The following is a 15607-nucleotide window of genomic DNA, read 5'->3' as shown; positions in this document are numbered from 1 at the left end:
GTAGATAATAGGAAAAGAATTATCAACATAGATTTAGTGTATACTATCTAATAGGCTAGTATTAATTGGAACGAGGTAATAACTTAGTCAAATATTGAATACGATGCTTAATATGAGGTAAAGATAAGGGTTTAGCAACACACGTAGCCGGACCAAGGTGCGGAGTGAAATTTTCTAGATGCCGGACCAAGGATTTAGAAATACATAACTTATCACTTTGCATGCAAGATACTAGGAAAGAATTTTTATAGTTAGAATTATCAAGTTATGAACCTGTGGGGAACACGTAAACCTTAGTTACTTTCATTAATTGATTAAATTCCAACATTTGAAGTTGTTAGTTGTCTCTTTCAATTTCGCTAGTTACTTTCATTTATTTAGAAATAGAAAACCCCTTTTTATTATTTTTGCTTTCCAAGGAAGTAATTGACTGAACAATAGTAGTAATAGATTGAAGTTAAGTCTAAACTATTTTCCTCGCGGGAACGATCACAACCTCACTAGTTGGGTTATTTACTTGACACGACCGCTTTACTTCTTATTTGAGAAGTAAGTTTGAGCGTATCACTAATCATCTCCCACTTCCATTCCGGAAGTTCTATATTCTGATTCATACCATCGGGCCTTTGGTTCCCTACTTTAATTTATTGGCAATTTGGACACTTAGAAATAAATTCAGAAGTACCCTTATTCATACTACTCCACCAATAGACTTCTCTCAAATACCGATTCATCTTTGTGGAACCCGGATGAATGGAATATCTGGAGCCATGAGCTTTCTCCATGATCCTCTCTTAGATTCCATCCACCATTGGTACACACAATGTACCTTGATATCTCAAAACATCATCTCCCCCTTATTCGAAAGCCAATACTTTTTGCTTATGAACATTTGCCTTCAATTCAAGCAAAATTGGGTCTTGGTCTTGCTTCTCTTTTACTTCTGACACTAATGATGATTCAAACTCATTCATAACCACTACTCATCCTTCTTCGGAATCCCTTAGTCGGACCCCTCATGGAAGTCTATGAACATCTCTTGCTAGTTCTTTCTTCTCTTTCCATAATGGGTGGTACTACCCATAAACAACCTGCTCAAGTCATCAGCAATAACATTAGCTTACCTGGATGGTAAAGAATACTCATGTCATAATCCTTGTGTAATTCTAATCACCTCCTTTTTCTGAGATTAAGCTCTTTCTGAGTAAACATATATTGAAGACTCTTGTGATCGGAAAATACATCCACATGAATACCATACAAATAATGATGGCATATCTTCAAAGCAAATACATCAACAACAAACTCTAAGTCATGGGTTGGGTAATTCTTCTCATGATCTTTCAGTTGTCTGGAGGTATAACATATAACCTTGCCATTCTGCATCAACACACAACCCAAACCAACTCTATTTGCATCATAATACACCACAAAATCTTGAGTACCTTCTAGTAAGGTCAAAACTGGGGTAGTAGTCAACTTTTTTTTCTATTCCTGAAAGCTTTTCTAACAAGCTTCATACCATTCAAACTTCGTTGTTTTTTGAGTCAACTTGGTCAATTGACTTTGATGAATATTTTTTCCTATAGTGAAAATGTCCTCGATTCGTATGGTTCTAGGTTTGGCTGCTAGTCTTAATTTAGAGATTGAGCATATGGATGTGAAGATTATTTTCCTTCACAATGACCAAGAAGAAGAGATTTATATGGAACAACCTAAGGGCTTCAAAGTAAATGGTAAAAAAAATTGTGTACAAACTCAGAAAGAGTCTCTATGGCCAAAATCAAGCTTCTAGACAGTGAGATAAGAAGTTTGAATATGTTATAGGGGAGCAAGGCTATAAGAAGACTTTTTTAGATAATTTTATATTTGTACAAAATTTTTGTGACGATGATATTATCATCCTCTTGTTGTATATGGATAATATGTTAATTATGGGAAGATATACTTCCAGGATTGACGAGTTGAAGCAAGAGTTGTGTAAGGCTTTTGGAATGAAAGACTTAGGTCATGCCAAGAAATTTTGGTCATGAGAATAACTCGTCTAAAAAAGAAAGATTTATTAGTCATAGAAGAAGTACATTGAACGTGTACTAGAGCATTTCAATATAAAGAATGCTTAGCTACACCTCTTGCTGGTCATATGAAGTTGAGCAAGAAGATGTGTCCTAACAACTATTGAGGAAAAAGAGAGCATGATCAAAGTTAAAGTTTCATATTCCTCTGTCTTCGGAAGTCTAATGTATGCAATGGTATACACTACACCTGGTATTGCTCATGCAGTTGGTGTTGTCGGCTGATTTCTCAACAATCCGGGAAAAAACATTGGGAAGTTGTGAAGTGCATACTCAGGTATCTTAGAGGAAGCTTAGATGGATACTTGTGTTTTGGAGTATCAGATCCAATCTTGAAGGGCTATATAGATGTTGATATGGCAGGTGACCTTGACAATACAAAATCGAACTATTGAATATATATTTACTTTTTAAAGGGGAGGTATATCATGACAGTCAAAGTTACAGAAGTGTGTTGCACTATCTACAATTGAAGTTGACTATATTGAAACTACTGAAGTGAGCTAAGAGAATATATGGCTAAAGTGATTTCCTCGGGAACTTGAATTGTAACAGATGGGGTATGTTGTCTATTGTGACAGTCAGAGTGCAATAGACTTGAGCAAGAACTGCATATACCATACAAGGACAAAACACATCGACATCAAATATCATTGTACTCGTGAACAAGTGGAGAGTGAATCATTCCACGTAAAAAAGATCTACACAAGTGAAAATCATGTTGAAGACGATACTGAAAGACAAGTTTGAGTTATGCAAAGAACTTGTTGATATGGGCTCTCTTTAAAGAAGATGAATACACCTTCTTTCAGTAAGTGGGACTGGAGGGGGCGATTTTTGGGGTTCCAGCCCATTTTATTTAAGTCTCACTTTGGTACAACTACATACCAACTAAATCTTACCAAGATAACTACATAGTTGCAAAATTTGAAACTTTAGTACTTTAATGATGTCATTGGTGACATCATTAGGAGTAGATTTCTCCTATAAATAGAGAGCCCTTGCTCATTTCAAAATACACTAATTCAAAGAGAAATAAAAATACAGAGAGTTGTGAGGTTTCCATAGACCATACAAGAAAATATTCTGTGAAGTAAAATAGAGTGTGAGCGATATTTTTAGTAAGGTGAAAAATCAAAAGAGTGTTATTCCGCTTGAGTGTGTGGTAGTCATTTTGAATATTATATTCGTGACTAAATAGTGTAAAAATTCCTTGCTATAGGGAAATCAGTTGCTCCTCTTGGCGTGTGATTTCCCCTTATTTAGAAGGGTTTCCACGTAAACTCTTGGTGTCATTATTTTTCATTATTAGACCATATATATTTTTGGATTTCTCCGCGTTTTTCCAACATATCAAGCATCTTTGCTAGTTGCGAATGATGTTTTTGCTCAAATGATATGATAGCTTGGAACTTTTTTTATTGGACGATACAAATATTAGTTTTATAGATGATAACTAGTTCAAATAGGACCCTTCCTAGAAGGTGATTGCGTAGATTAGTTAATTTTATTAAATATGTAAATTGCAACACAAATTCATACAGTTATGTTTATTGAAAATTTTAAAGGTTTTGTTTTTCTTATACAACTATTGTCATAAATTTAATACAAATAGTTTTTATACATTAATATAATTTAATTTTAAGTAATTAAACAAACTTAAGAATGACAAAACTTCAACAATTTAATATTTTAGTTATCAAACTTACTTTAAAATTAAAAAAATAGAAATTTTAAATATGAACTTTCAACTTTCAAATTTCTAATTTTGAGATTCGAAAATTGTAACTTTCAAAATTTTAATTTTTTTTTTCTTTCTTAGCTAAAAAGATTATCAGAAATCATAATTTAAAAACTTAAATGCATCAACAGTTTTCGTCCCCAATCCCGTCATGTAAATTAAGAGGGACCGAATAGGAGTGCCATATTCTCCCGGCCAAACCCAACAAAGCAATGTCCTGACCCGTCATCTCGATCGTGAACCTACTTCCAGCCTTACCCGTAACTAATCAAAATTTAAGAGTTTCTTCATCGAGTCAAACAAAAACATAAATCAAATAGAACAAATATTTGTATAAACAATTCACTACTTTAACTATAAAATGTAAATGATAACCATAAGCGTCTAATGTTTCAATCCTGAAATACAATAAATAGGAAAGGAAAAATAGCAAGCAAATAATAATATTTGTATTTGAATTAATGTGAATGTTACAATCTTTATTAAATATCTCAAAAAGATATGTAATTCCCCAATTCTTCTCATCACAGATGTTCTTGATTTGGCGGAATATTTGCGGCTCAACACTTGGAGCGAAGACTTCTTTGTATGCGGAAGACTTGTAGATCACCAATGAAGAGCAATTATGTATTCCTGATTGTATGTATATGTGTGTATGTATTTTTTTCTGTATTTTGGTTTTACGAAGACCTTAGTCTTGAGCAAGGGTTTCAGGGTATATTGGTCCAAGCAATTTTGATCCCTGGGCCTGAAGAATCATGAGTTGGGCTCATCTTATCAACTTAATGGACTGGCCTAAGTGTAATTTGGACTTTATTTAAGTCATACAATATTGACTTAGATATTAGTCCGACTTTATCAACCAGTAATTTGACTTGGTCAACGTATGGTGAATTTAAGATTTAATCCAAATTTAATATAGATTTATCAATAAAACTTCACTATCTACAAATGCCCCTTGCTTCGAGGCTTGTTGGGGTGCTCGATTTGTCGAACTTGTAAAGACAAGCCTTGAAGTATTTGTGAAGCAAATATTTTTTTTCTTCATAGTTGATCTTTCACGAAACATTTAAAGTTTCATGAGAAATGACTATGCCGATATGTTGAGGTCAACATTTACCAGAGTCTTCATAACAATATTCACTAATTTGTAAGAGGTCATTTGACTTTCGGTTGTTTATCAACTCATTTCTACTTAAAGTGTTTCAAGCTCATGAAGACTTATCGCATGACATTTCTTCATAGTGTATTAATTTCATTTGGGTCATCAACTATGAAAGGCCCGTAAATTCAATGAGCAAGGATTGTGTTTACAAGCTAGACTTGGTGATAGAGACATTGTTATTTCGACGCAAATTTTAGGCTTTCTTTGGGGTTGAATGCCCTGCCGGTGGTTTTTTTTAATGTTGCTCAATCACTTAAATAGAACGCATGGAATTCAAATTCTCATGACACGAGTCTATTCTCATTCTGACATATTTTTCATGTAGTTTCCTAGAAAACCTTACCATAATTTGGTTTGCATGAGATTTTCATAACCCGACTTCTTTGGAAAATTTTCATAATTTGATTCTTATGAAAACTTGTCATAGTTTGGTTTCTATAAAATTTCCATAATTTGATTCCCATTGAAAATTTTCATAATTTAATTCTTATGAAAACATAGCATAATTTCAATAATTTGTATGAACTAAACTTTTCATCATTATAATTTTCCATAATTTAAAGGAATCAAATTGATGTCTCACTCAACTCTTCAGCTTTGAGCAACTTCGGGAGAAAATGAATAACTCGGCGTATGAGCCTCGAAATGATGCGATTCTCATTTCGTTGGAAGAATAACTCATATATGTACAACACGTGTGAAAATCACAGCCATAAAATTTCCAGATTAGCGCAGATATCTTTTCAAAGTCATCTCATGTTCCGCTTCGCTAAACTCTTAAGCTTTGAGCAATTTTGGGAGAAAATCAATAACTCGGTGTAGGAGTCTCGATATGATGTGATTATCACAACCAAAAGATTTCCATATTAGCATTGATATCTTTTCAAATTTTGCTTTGCTAAACTCTTCAGGTTTGAGCAACTTTGGGAGAAAATAAATAACCTGACGTAGGAGTTTTTATTTACGAGCTTCTTTTTTTTGTCGCGGAGAGGGATTCAAGAATCTTCTCATTTTCTCATTTCTGACGCGTTTGAACTCATGTGCTAGCCACATGATTTAAAGATCTAGTGTAATGATCACGCAATGCCATCGATTTTTTTACTCATTTGACTGAACGTAGAGTGATTACTTCAAGTGCCTACGTACCTTGGTGAAGAGGATCAAGTCATATCGTAGTTCAAGAAAGCGAGCTTTTCATTATTATTGTTATTATTTTTGTGTCCTAACTTTTGCCTAGGCCGCCTCTTTTGAGATTTTCAACCTAGCGGACGCTCTATTTTGGAAGTCGCACACAGTTTATACTCTTGCGAGCCAGGAATATGACGACGCTTTAAGGATAGTACTTCTTCAAGAATTTTCCATTGATGGGACCGATCCGCAAGCCGTCTGCATCCACAAGTTTGTAAGCTCCACTTGAATAGACTTCTTGGATGATGTATGGTCCATCCCATTTTAAGGTGAACTTGCTTTTTGATTTATGAGATATGATAATTGGTCTTCTGACTGCAAGGACTTGATCACCAATTTGGAAGGACCTTAGGCGAACCTCTTTATTGAAAGAATGAGAAAAATGAGCTTGATAGCATTCCGGACTTTGTTCAGCTTCCAACCTATTCTCATCAAGAGCTTCTAACTTTTCAGAGCACAGATAAGCATTTTCTTCTTCAGTTTGTCACTCTTGGATGGCAAACCTCAATGATGGTATTTGTCGTTCAAGTGGAAGGACTGCTTCAGTTCCAAAAACATAAGTATAAAGAGTTGCTTGAGTCGGCGTGCGATGAGTCGTCTAGTATGCCCAAAGAGCTTCTTCCATTATATTATGTCAATCTCTTTTAGATTTGGGGACGACCTTCTTTAACAAGTTGCACAGGGTATTGTTAAATGCTTTAGCTAGTCCATTTGCAGCAGCATAATACATTGAAGAATTACGTTGTTTGAAGCCAAAAAGGTCGCATATCTTATCCATCAGTTTATTGGTTAATGGATTTCCATTATCTGTTAGTATATAACTAGGAATGCCAAAACGATAGATGATATTCACCTTAATAAAGTTTGCACCGTTTTCCTTTTTTACTTCTTTAAGGGCTACAGCCTCAGCCCATTCTGAGAAGTAATCTGTCGTAGCAAGGATGTACAAGTGGCCAACAAAAGATTTCGGTAGTGGTCCAACTACATCTAGTCTGCAAGCATCAAATGACCAAGATGCAACAGTCGAATGTAGTACATTAGGAGGTTGGTGCACAAAGTTTGCATGAAATTGGCATGCTTGACATTTTCGAGCATAATCCAAGAAATCTTTTACCATTGTTGGCCAATAATACCCCATTCATTTTTATATGGAAATGCAACTTCGGCCCAGATTGATGCGATCCACAAACTCTAGAATGTACTTTTTGTATAGTTTGATTTGATTCTTCATCTCCCAAACAACGCAAGAGAACCCCCTCAAATGATCTTTGATATAGAGTATCTTTATAGTAAAGAAAATGAGGAGCACACCGACGGATTTCAGCCTTTCTCTTTGGATCTTCTAGAACTATATTTATCACAAGTAATCAATCAAGGCATGTCTCCAGGCGACTATCTCAACTTGTGAGACAACTACAAGATGTTCAAGCTTGCTTTCTTCATCAGCATCTGGTGGTACTATCCATTTTGGAAGATAGTGATTTGGGCTTGGTCAAGGAGAGTCAATGTTGAAGCCAAAGCAACTAAGGCATCAACTTTCTTATTCTTCTTTCTTGGAACATATTGAAGAGTTACATCTCCAAGCCATCTGTTGACACTAGGGGTGTGCAAAAACCGAACCGACCAATAAACCGAACCGATAAAATGTTATTGGGTTATTGTTATTGGGTTTTTGGGTTATTGGGTTTTTAATGGGTTTAGAAAAAATAATTATTGGGTTATTGGTTCGGTTTCGGTTTTTCCTATTGGGTTATTGGGTAAACCGATAACCCAATAAGACGATAGTTATTTACTATTTTACCCTTCCTCAATATTATATATACATAATTTAATACATAAATAGATTCAATATTAGCTTTTCAGTATCTCAATATTTAGTACTTAATTACTTATACTTTTGGCGCCTTTAATCTTTAATTTGTAGGGTTAGAACTTAGAAACGGTGGCAAGTCTTCAAGAGGTTTTGCAACAGCAACAGCGACGGACGACGGTGAGGATTTTTTAACCTTTTCTGATTTCTCTTCTTCTCTAATACTCAATTTCTTCTTCTGTAATCTTTATTCTTTTCTTATTTCTCCATACTCAATTTCTCAAAAATATGATCTCACTCTAAAATAATATATACAATCAGAATCAAACGATGCTCCCTCAATATCAAACGTGAAGATTTTGCTAATTTAGCTGAAGAAACTACAATTATTGGAATAGAACCGAGTTTCAATAAGAATATTTTTCCATATTTCTTGGAAAGTTTCCAAAAATAAATATGAGGGGTTAAACTATCATACTGATGCAAATTTACGATGGATGGTAACCTTAAAGGACCTGGTGGCAGCATGTTTTTTTCATTCTTTTTTAATTTTGGAATAACAAAACTTAGCACAATGATGATAACAATGGTTACAAAGAATGGAAAGAACATAAATTTTCTTTTTGGCAGTGAATATGTTGATTGCAAATCCAAATTTTGGATTCAAATTTTTGCCAATAAAAAGCAGACCTCTTTCCATTCGAAACCAACGAGCAACGGAGAATGATCGAGAAAAACGATTGGAAGACCTCCAATACACTTCAGAGCTTTAGAATTAAATTGTCTCTCTTCTTTTCTTTCTATTTTCGATTTTGAATTCAAGATCGAGTAATTTTTGAAGTTAGAATCTTTGACGTCTTAAGCTCTTGTTTGCTGCCAAACACAACGTCAGTAGTCTTGTTCATTTGGTTCGATTTCTAGGATTGATTGTTGTAGTATGCATCATTTTATTTTTGTTCAATTCTTTGATTAAAATATGTAAAGAAACCTGTCTTTTTGAACTATATTATTGTGTTAGTACCAAGCAGTCTTTTCCTTTTCAGCAATGTTGAATACTTCCTTTAAAATCTCTTTAGTTTCTCTTTAGTTTACCTTGAAATTATTTCATTATTGCTGCATGATTAGTGACTATTCTTGAAATCATATTTTACAGAGACACACATATGACATATGGCTGAAAATATTTCAACTGATGAGGTAGTGATCCTGGGTGATGAAAGTATTAACTCAAATGTTATGTGTCAAACACAATCTGTTCAGCCAAAGGTTGCAAAAGAAAGAAAGAAAAGGTCTCGAGCATGGGATAATTTTGGAACATTTGCTGATGAAGAAGGAAATAAGAAAGCAAAGTGTAAGCATTGTGGCCAAGATTATTTTGCTGATTCAGTTAAAAATGGTACAAAGGCAATGCTTACTCATATGTTAACATGTAAAAAGATGCCCAAAGTTGTTGACAAAAGTCAAACTCAAATAGGCTTTCAATCTGTTCAAGGAGGGAATACATGTGATGTGGTTGTTGTTTCCTGGAAATTTGAGCAAGAACAATGTAGGAGAGCTTTATGCCGCATGGTAATTGTGGATGAACTACCATTCAAGTTTGTCGAGAAGGAAGGTTTTAGAAACTTTATGAAAGTAGCGCAACATCATTTCAAGATTCCTTCTCGTACCACTGTGACACGTGATTGATTTAAGCTTTATGATGAAGAAAAGCAAAAGTTGAAGAGATTTTTTGGAGAAGCACGTCAAAGAGTATGTCTAACAACTGATACTTGGACCTCTTTGCAACGGATTAATTATATGTGTATCACTGCACATTGGATCGATAATGAATGGATTATGCATAAGAGGATAATCAACTTCTGTCCAATTTCCAGCCATAAAGGTGAAGATATGGCTAATGAGATTATTAAGTGCTTGCGTGATTGGGGCTTAGATAAAATATTTACCATCACAGTCGATAACGCTAGTTCGAATGACGTGACTGTGAAAGAGTTGTCTAAGATGTTCACTAAACGGGGGATCAATTTCATGAATGGAGAACACCTTCATGTGAGGTGTATGACGCATATTCTAAATCTTATTGTTCAAGATGGTTTGAAGGTGTCTGTTGTTTCTATTGAACGGGTTAGAAAAGCAGTTAAATACATAAGGTTGTCTCCTGCAAGGTGTAAAAGGTTCCAAGAATGTTGTGAAGATGTTGATATTAATTGTAAGAAATCTTTAAGTTTGGATGTTTCTACAAGATGGAACTCCACATACTTGATGTTAAATAGAGCTATTGAGTTTGAAAATGCAATTTCCAGCTATTCTGCTCATGATATTGGCTTGTTACATTACCTTCAGTTTGTTGAGGATGAAGATGGAAAGGATGAAAATGGAAGCGCTGTTGGTGCCCTTTTGAGTGATGACTGGGACAATGTAAGAAAAATTGCTAATTTTCTTCAAATTTTTCATGATCTTACCAGAGAAGTATCTGGATCACACTACGTCACAACAAACTCACATTTTCTTAAAATTTGTGAGGTTTCTTGTTATTTGAAACAATTGATATCAAGCGAAGATGATAGTGATGATCTTTTGGGTAAAATTGCTTCAAATATGAGAGAAAAATTTGATAAGTATTGGGGTACTCCAAAGAAGATGAACAAAATGATTTTTATTTCTTGCGTTTTGGATCCTCGTCACAAGTTTATTTCAGTTGACTTTGCACTTCAAATGATGTTTGGGAAAGAAGCTCCAATTTTAGAGAAAGGAGTTAGAGACTACATGGAGTTGTTGTTTGGTGAATATGTAAAGTCCCTTTCTAAAGATAAAGGTAGTCAACACTCTTCGTCTTTATCTAGTTCTTCATCTGAAAATTCCAGTTCACTACTTTCAAGTTCAGGCAGTGTTGTCCAATCGATAGGATCTTTAGGGACATTCATGGGTGATCTAATGAAACATAAAGCTGAAAATACAACAACTGTCAAAACAGAATTGCAAAAATATCTTGCTGAAGAAAATGAAGTTGAAAGCAAGAACTTCAACATCTTGTCTTGGTGGAAAATAAACTCACCCAGATTTCCCGTTCTTGCTGAGATGGCTCGAGATGTGCTAGCTATTCCCATTTCAAGTGTGGCATCCGAGTGTGCGTTTAGTACTGGTGGACGTATCTTGGATTCATTTAGGAGTTCATTAACTCCTAAATTAGTGCAAACACTAGTGTGCCTTCAAGATTGGATAAGAAGTGAATCAAAACCTATAAGTGTTGAGGAAGATATAGATGTCCTCGAACAGCTTGAACAAGGTAATGATATTTTAATTACAATAGTTTTAATTGTTATTGTGATTCGTCATAAGCATATTTTTAGTTGATTAACGTAAATTCTTTATAGATTTGGCTAATACTAGCATTCTGGATGATTAATGTGGAGTTAAAACTCTTCCTTTTTTGCACTTGGATCTTGATATTTGGTAAGCCACTCTAGCTACAAGTTGCTCTAAGTCATGTATTTACTTGATTTTCAAAGCATAATACTTCTGTCAAGATAATAAATTAGGAAATGAGGTTAGATATTACATATTGTTAAGCTTAACTTACTCTACACATGATACATATTTACTAATTAGAAGTGTTTGGAGTCAATTAAGGGACGTGATGCTACTATAAATGGATTAGTTGCTAATTAAAATAGAATTGTTAAAATAGTAATTGTGCCTAATAGTATGCAGCTTATCGTGTTATTTGAATGTGGATGTTATGCATTCATGGAGCCTATTTCATTAAATATGTTCATCATCAAAGTGTGTTCAATTTTGTCATTAAATGTAAAGATGTACTCTAATCTATCAACTGTCTTTTTCTTTTTCTGGCTATGTGATTTTCTGGTTAGGAAATTGGTGAGAACTTTGTTGATTATTTGGTGGATCAAGGCATCAAGCAACTGTTCAAGATTGTCTCATTGAAATATTTTATTTTAGTTTTAATTCTAGTTCGTAATTGTAGGCTATAACTTTTGCAAGTTTGTGAATGTTAGTAATTTGATCAACATTCAAAGTTTCCTATTATGTTTTGGCCGTAAGTTGGTAACATGTAATTATAACATACGTACTATTATATATTATTTGATCGACATTTTCTTATTGGGTTAACCAAAACCGAACCGATAACATCAAAAACCGATAAACCGAAAACCGATAAAAAATTTCTTATTGGTTTGTTATTGGGTTAGCATATTTTAAAACCGAAAACCGATAAATCGAACCGATTATATGTAAAATCGAACCGAACCGACCGATGCACACCCCTAGTTGACACCCAATTTTGGCCTAATATTTTCAATCTTCGTGACTTTATTTATTTAATAGTTTAAAATAATTCTTAATAATCTTTAATAATTTTATCGATAACTATCCTTATTTATCAAAATATAGAATTTTTTATTAGTTATTTTAAAATTTCATTTTTACATGTCATTAGTTATGTTCATTATATTTTTGTTATTATTATTTTATTTCTTACATCGGTTAATAATTCATTTTGATATTTTGCACAGTTTAAAATTCATTCAAAGACGAATACAATTTCCAAACACGAATATTTTACTAACCAACAATTTATTTTGGGCCACAATAACTTAAGACCATTTTTAACAATTTTCTATATATATATAATAATTGGTTCACTAGGTTAAGGAGTGGTGGATAAATTTAGGGGGTATTTTCAGAGTTTAAGGGTTTAAGAGATTTTTTATCGTTCATTACACTACAAGAAAACAATTTATTAAAGACCAACATATAGTGATGAGGTAATAGTTTGGTCCCCAAATTGTATATATATAAAGACGAAATATTCTTTTGGTCCCTAATTCAGCATTTATTTATTGTGTTAGCGAAGGGCTTATATCTGATTGCTAAACACATAATAATCTCGTCCCAAACAATGTAGTTCAGCGGGAATAAAAGCCAATGAAAACCACAAAAATAAATAAATAGTACCTCTACCCACAAGAACTAAAACCCTTCCCTCTAAAATACCAAAAAATCAACTCTTCCAAATTTCACTCTCAATGTCTGCCGACTCAAATTTCATCATAGGTGAGTTCACCGGTCTCCTATTTCAGTAGTGCTCATTATATCGACAAGCGACGACTGCTACCCCTTTGGTCCAGCCGACGACATGCTGGTCTTCTTTAAGCGGAAATGTGGCAGTCAAGTCAATCCAACATTCTCATATGTTCATGATTCCATTGTGAAGGTTGAACTTTGTTGGTAACCATTTGGGGTTTTTCTTTATTTTTCCGAATCATTCAATTTTGCCTATTTTGACTAATTAATTTAGCAATAATCTTGTATGTTTTTTTAGCCTTTCAATTAGGAAATTAATTTATGTGGTGTGAGTTTTATCATTTTTGGGTTAGTGGGTGATTCAAACTTTGTTTTTTTATTGAATATGAATCACCAACATAGGCAAATAATGTGAGCAGAGAATTCATTTTTGTTTAATTTTGCGTGTTTTAATTTGTGGTTCGTCCATTCATTTGATATATAGATTTTCTCACACATTGCGATTGATTACTGATTGAGGATTCTGTTAGATACTTAAGATTCCTTACTTAAACAAGGGCATAAGACGGCTAAATTTTGAATTTAGAAAATCACTGCATGGGTTTTGTTGTAGTAGGGTAACTGTAGACTTGGAGTACTGAATATAATCTGTAACACCTGCCCACTGTTTAACTATTTGTGGATTACTTGAATCAATGGTCCCGAGATTTTCAAAATTTAGATAAAGGCATGTGAATTTTTTTTTTCAGTTGCTACTTTCTTAAGGGGCATGCTAATAGCTAAGGTCTAAACAAACAATGGCTTAATGTATCATGCAACACATAATAGTTGTTTGTATGACCATGATCATATTGTCATTTAGCATGAGGGGTGAATTACTAGTAAAGATAGCTCTGTTGTTTCTTTAAAGATTTAAGAAGCCATTAAAATTTTTATATATGTGCGGTGCAATGACAGTTTGTTCTTTTCCCTCTATTTACTTGATTTTGTTTATAACTTTTTTTTTTACTTTTTTCTTAATCCAATCTATAATGGTAATAGTAACTTGCAGTTTCAACTTTAGCAATCAATTTATGGTAATAAATCTAGCATATCAGAATTTTTGTGATATGTAGGATAAGCTTATTTGTTTCATATGTATTCAGATTGAATGTTCATTCTTTTCTTCTGATAAATCACACTAATGTTTCGATTTACTTGTTTTATCCACTTAAATGAATTCAAAAATTATACTCCTAGGAGTTGCACTCAAGTCTGCTGTAAAAGACATGATTTGATGTCTTTGTCGCACCGATAATGCCCCTAAAAATTCCATCAAGGATAGCATATGTGGTCTTTCTTATGTGCATGTTGAAAACCATCCTAAGATGACACTCTATCCTAACGTTTGACACAAAGGTTATAACTCTTTGGTTTGTGCAAAAACTACGCGAGATCAGTGTCTTAAATACTTTCCTTAGTGCATATCAACACTATGGCTATTAGAGATAGTTTGATTGGTGTTGGTGGTTTTCAAGAGGAGCTTGTCTGTCAGGTAGGATGATTATATTTATTCGAGCAAATGTGAAATTTTCCTTGAGTAATTCGTAGTAATCTAATTTTAACTACTGCAATACTTAAACCAACTTAGAGTTGCATTCTGTAAAACAATAAGTATTGAAGAGAATGCGCTAATTTATGTTATGAATATTTGTTATTTACTAATGCAAGTCCAAGAAATTTTTCTTTGTAGCTTTTCTTGAATTCAATATGGATATTTAGTAGTGCTTACATGGTTCCTTTTAGTAGCTCGATGAGGGTAATCGCTACTATTATTGATCAGGAAGTCAGGATTTTTGATGCGGAAAGCTTTGCTTGGACCAATCGTTATCATTCCCTTAGTTTGTGAGTAGCTGACTTTAATTTTTACTTTGAAATTCCATAGTTTTTTTGTTTGCTTATTGGCTTTCTATTTTTTTTGTTTCATTGCAGAACACCTTTGTTAGCCCCGATGGTAAGTTACTTGTAGTCCTTGGTTATATTCCAGAATATCTTTTTGTAGATGCTCAAAGTAGAAAGGTTAGTATCGTTTGTATATCTATAGTTATCATTTAAGTATACTTGAAAAAATATTTAATCAAATTTTCGCCGATCTTCATATTTCTGTATGGGTAATGTATGTTTTTTTTTTAACAAGTTTTGATGTTTGTTGATTTAAGTATTAAAGATCTTGTATAGACTACAAAGTTGATTATAATGTTTGATCAGACTTTTAGAGAATGTATTACAATACATTATATATGAATTTTAGGTGTGGGATTGTGCTAATGATGCTATGACTTTTATGGTATGAATGTACGGCAACTCGGATGTAAATATATTTGTTTGTAGAATACACAAGTTATATTCATATTATCTTATTCATTCTATTCTCAATAAAGTAAATTTTGTCATAAATTTAAGATATTAGACAAAGGAAATTATGAATTAGTTAGGGACCATAATTTATAGTCTGCACAACACAATATCAGGAAATACATTTTTAGGACCAGAAGAACTGGCCCCTAAATTTCTATAGGGACCAAAAAAGCATGCTAGTATTC

At 33.5% G+C, this 15607-nt stretch overlaps 2 protein-coding genes across 2 annotated transcripts; both read left to right on the top strand.

The window, feature by feature from the left end:
• Window positions 1–9149: 9149 nt before the first annotated feature.
• LOC107024831 (zinc finger BED domain-containing protein DAYSLEEPER-like) lies at window positions 9150–9665 on the top strand. Its single transcript, XM_015225780.1, has one exon. It carries the CDS (start codon window positions 9150–9152, stop codon window positions 9663–9665), a length of 516 nt encoding a protein of 171 aa, XP_015081266.1.
• Window positions 9666–9869: 204 nt separating this feature from the next.
• LOC107024830 (zinc finger BED domain-containing protein RICESLEEPER 2-like) lies at window positions 9870–11385 on the top strand. The gene is made up of 2 exons (XM_015225779.1): window positions 9870–11265; window positions 11354–11385. The coding sequence occupies exons 1-2, from the start codon at window positions 9870–9872 to the stop codon at window positions 11383–11385; spliced, it is 1428 nt and encodes a 475-aa protein (XP_015081265.1).
• The last annotated feature ends 4222 nt before the right edge of the window (window positions 11386–15607 follow it).

The sequence above is a fragment of the Solanum pennellii genome, chromosome 7, assembly GCF_001406875.1.
Source record: "Solanum pennellii chromosome 7, SPENNV200".
NCBI classification, from domain to species: Eukaryota; Viridiplantae; Streptophyta; class Magnoliopsida; order Solanales; family Solanaceae; genus Solanum; species Solanum pennellii.
The sequence above is the reverse complement of the archived record's forward strand: the minus strand, read 5'-3'. Positions and strand labels throughout refer to the sequence as shown.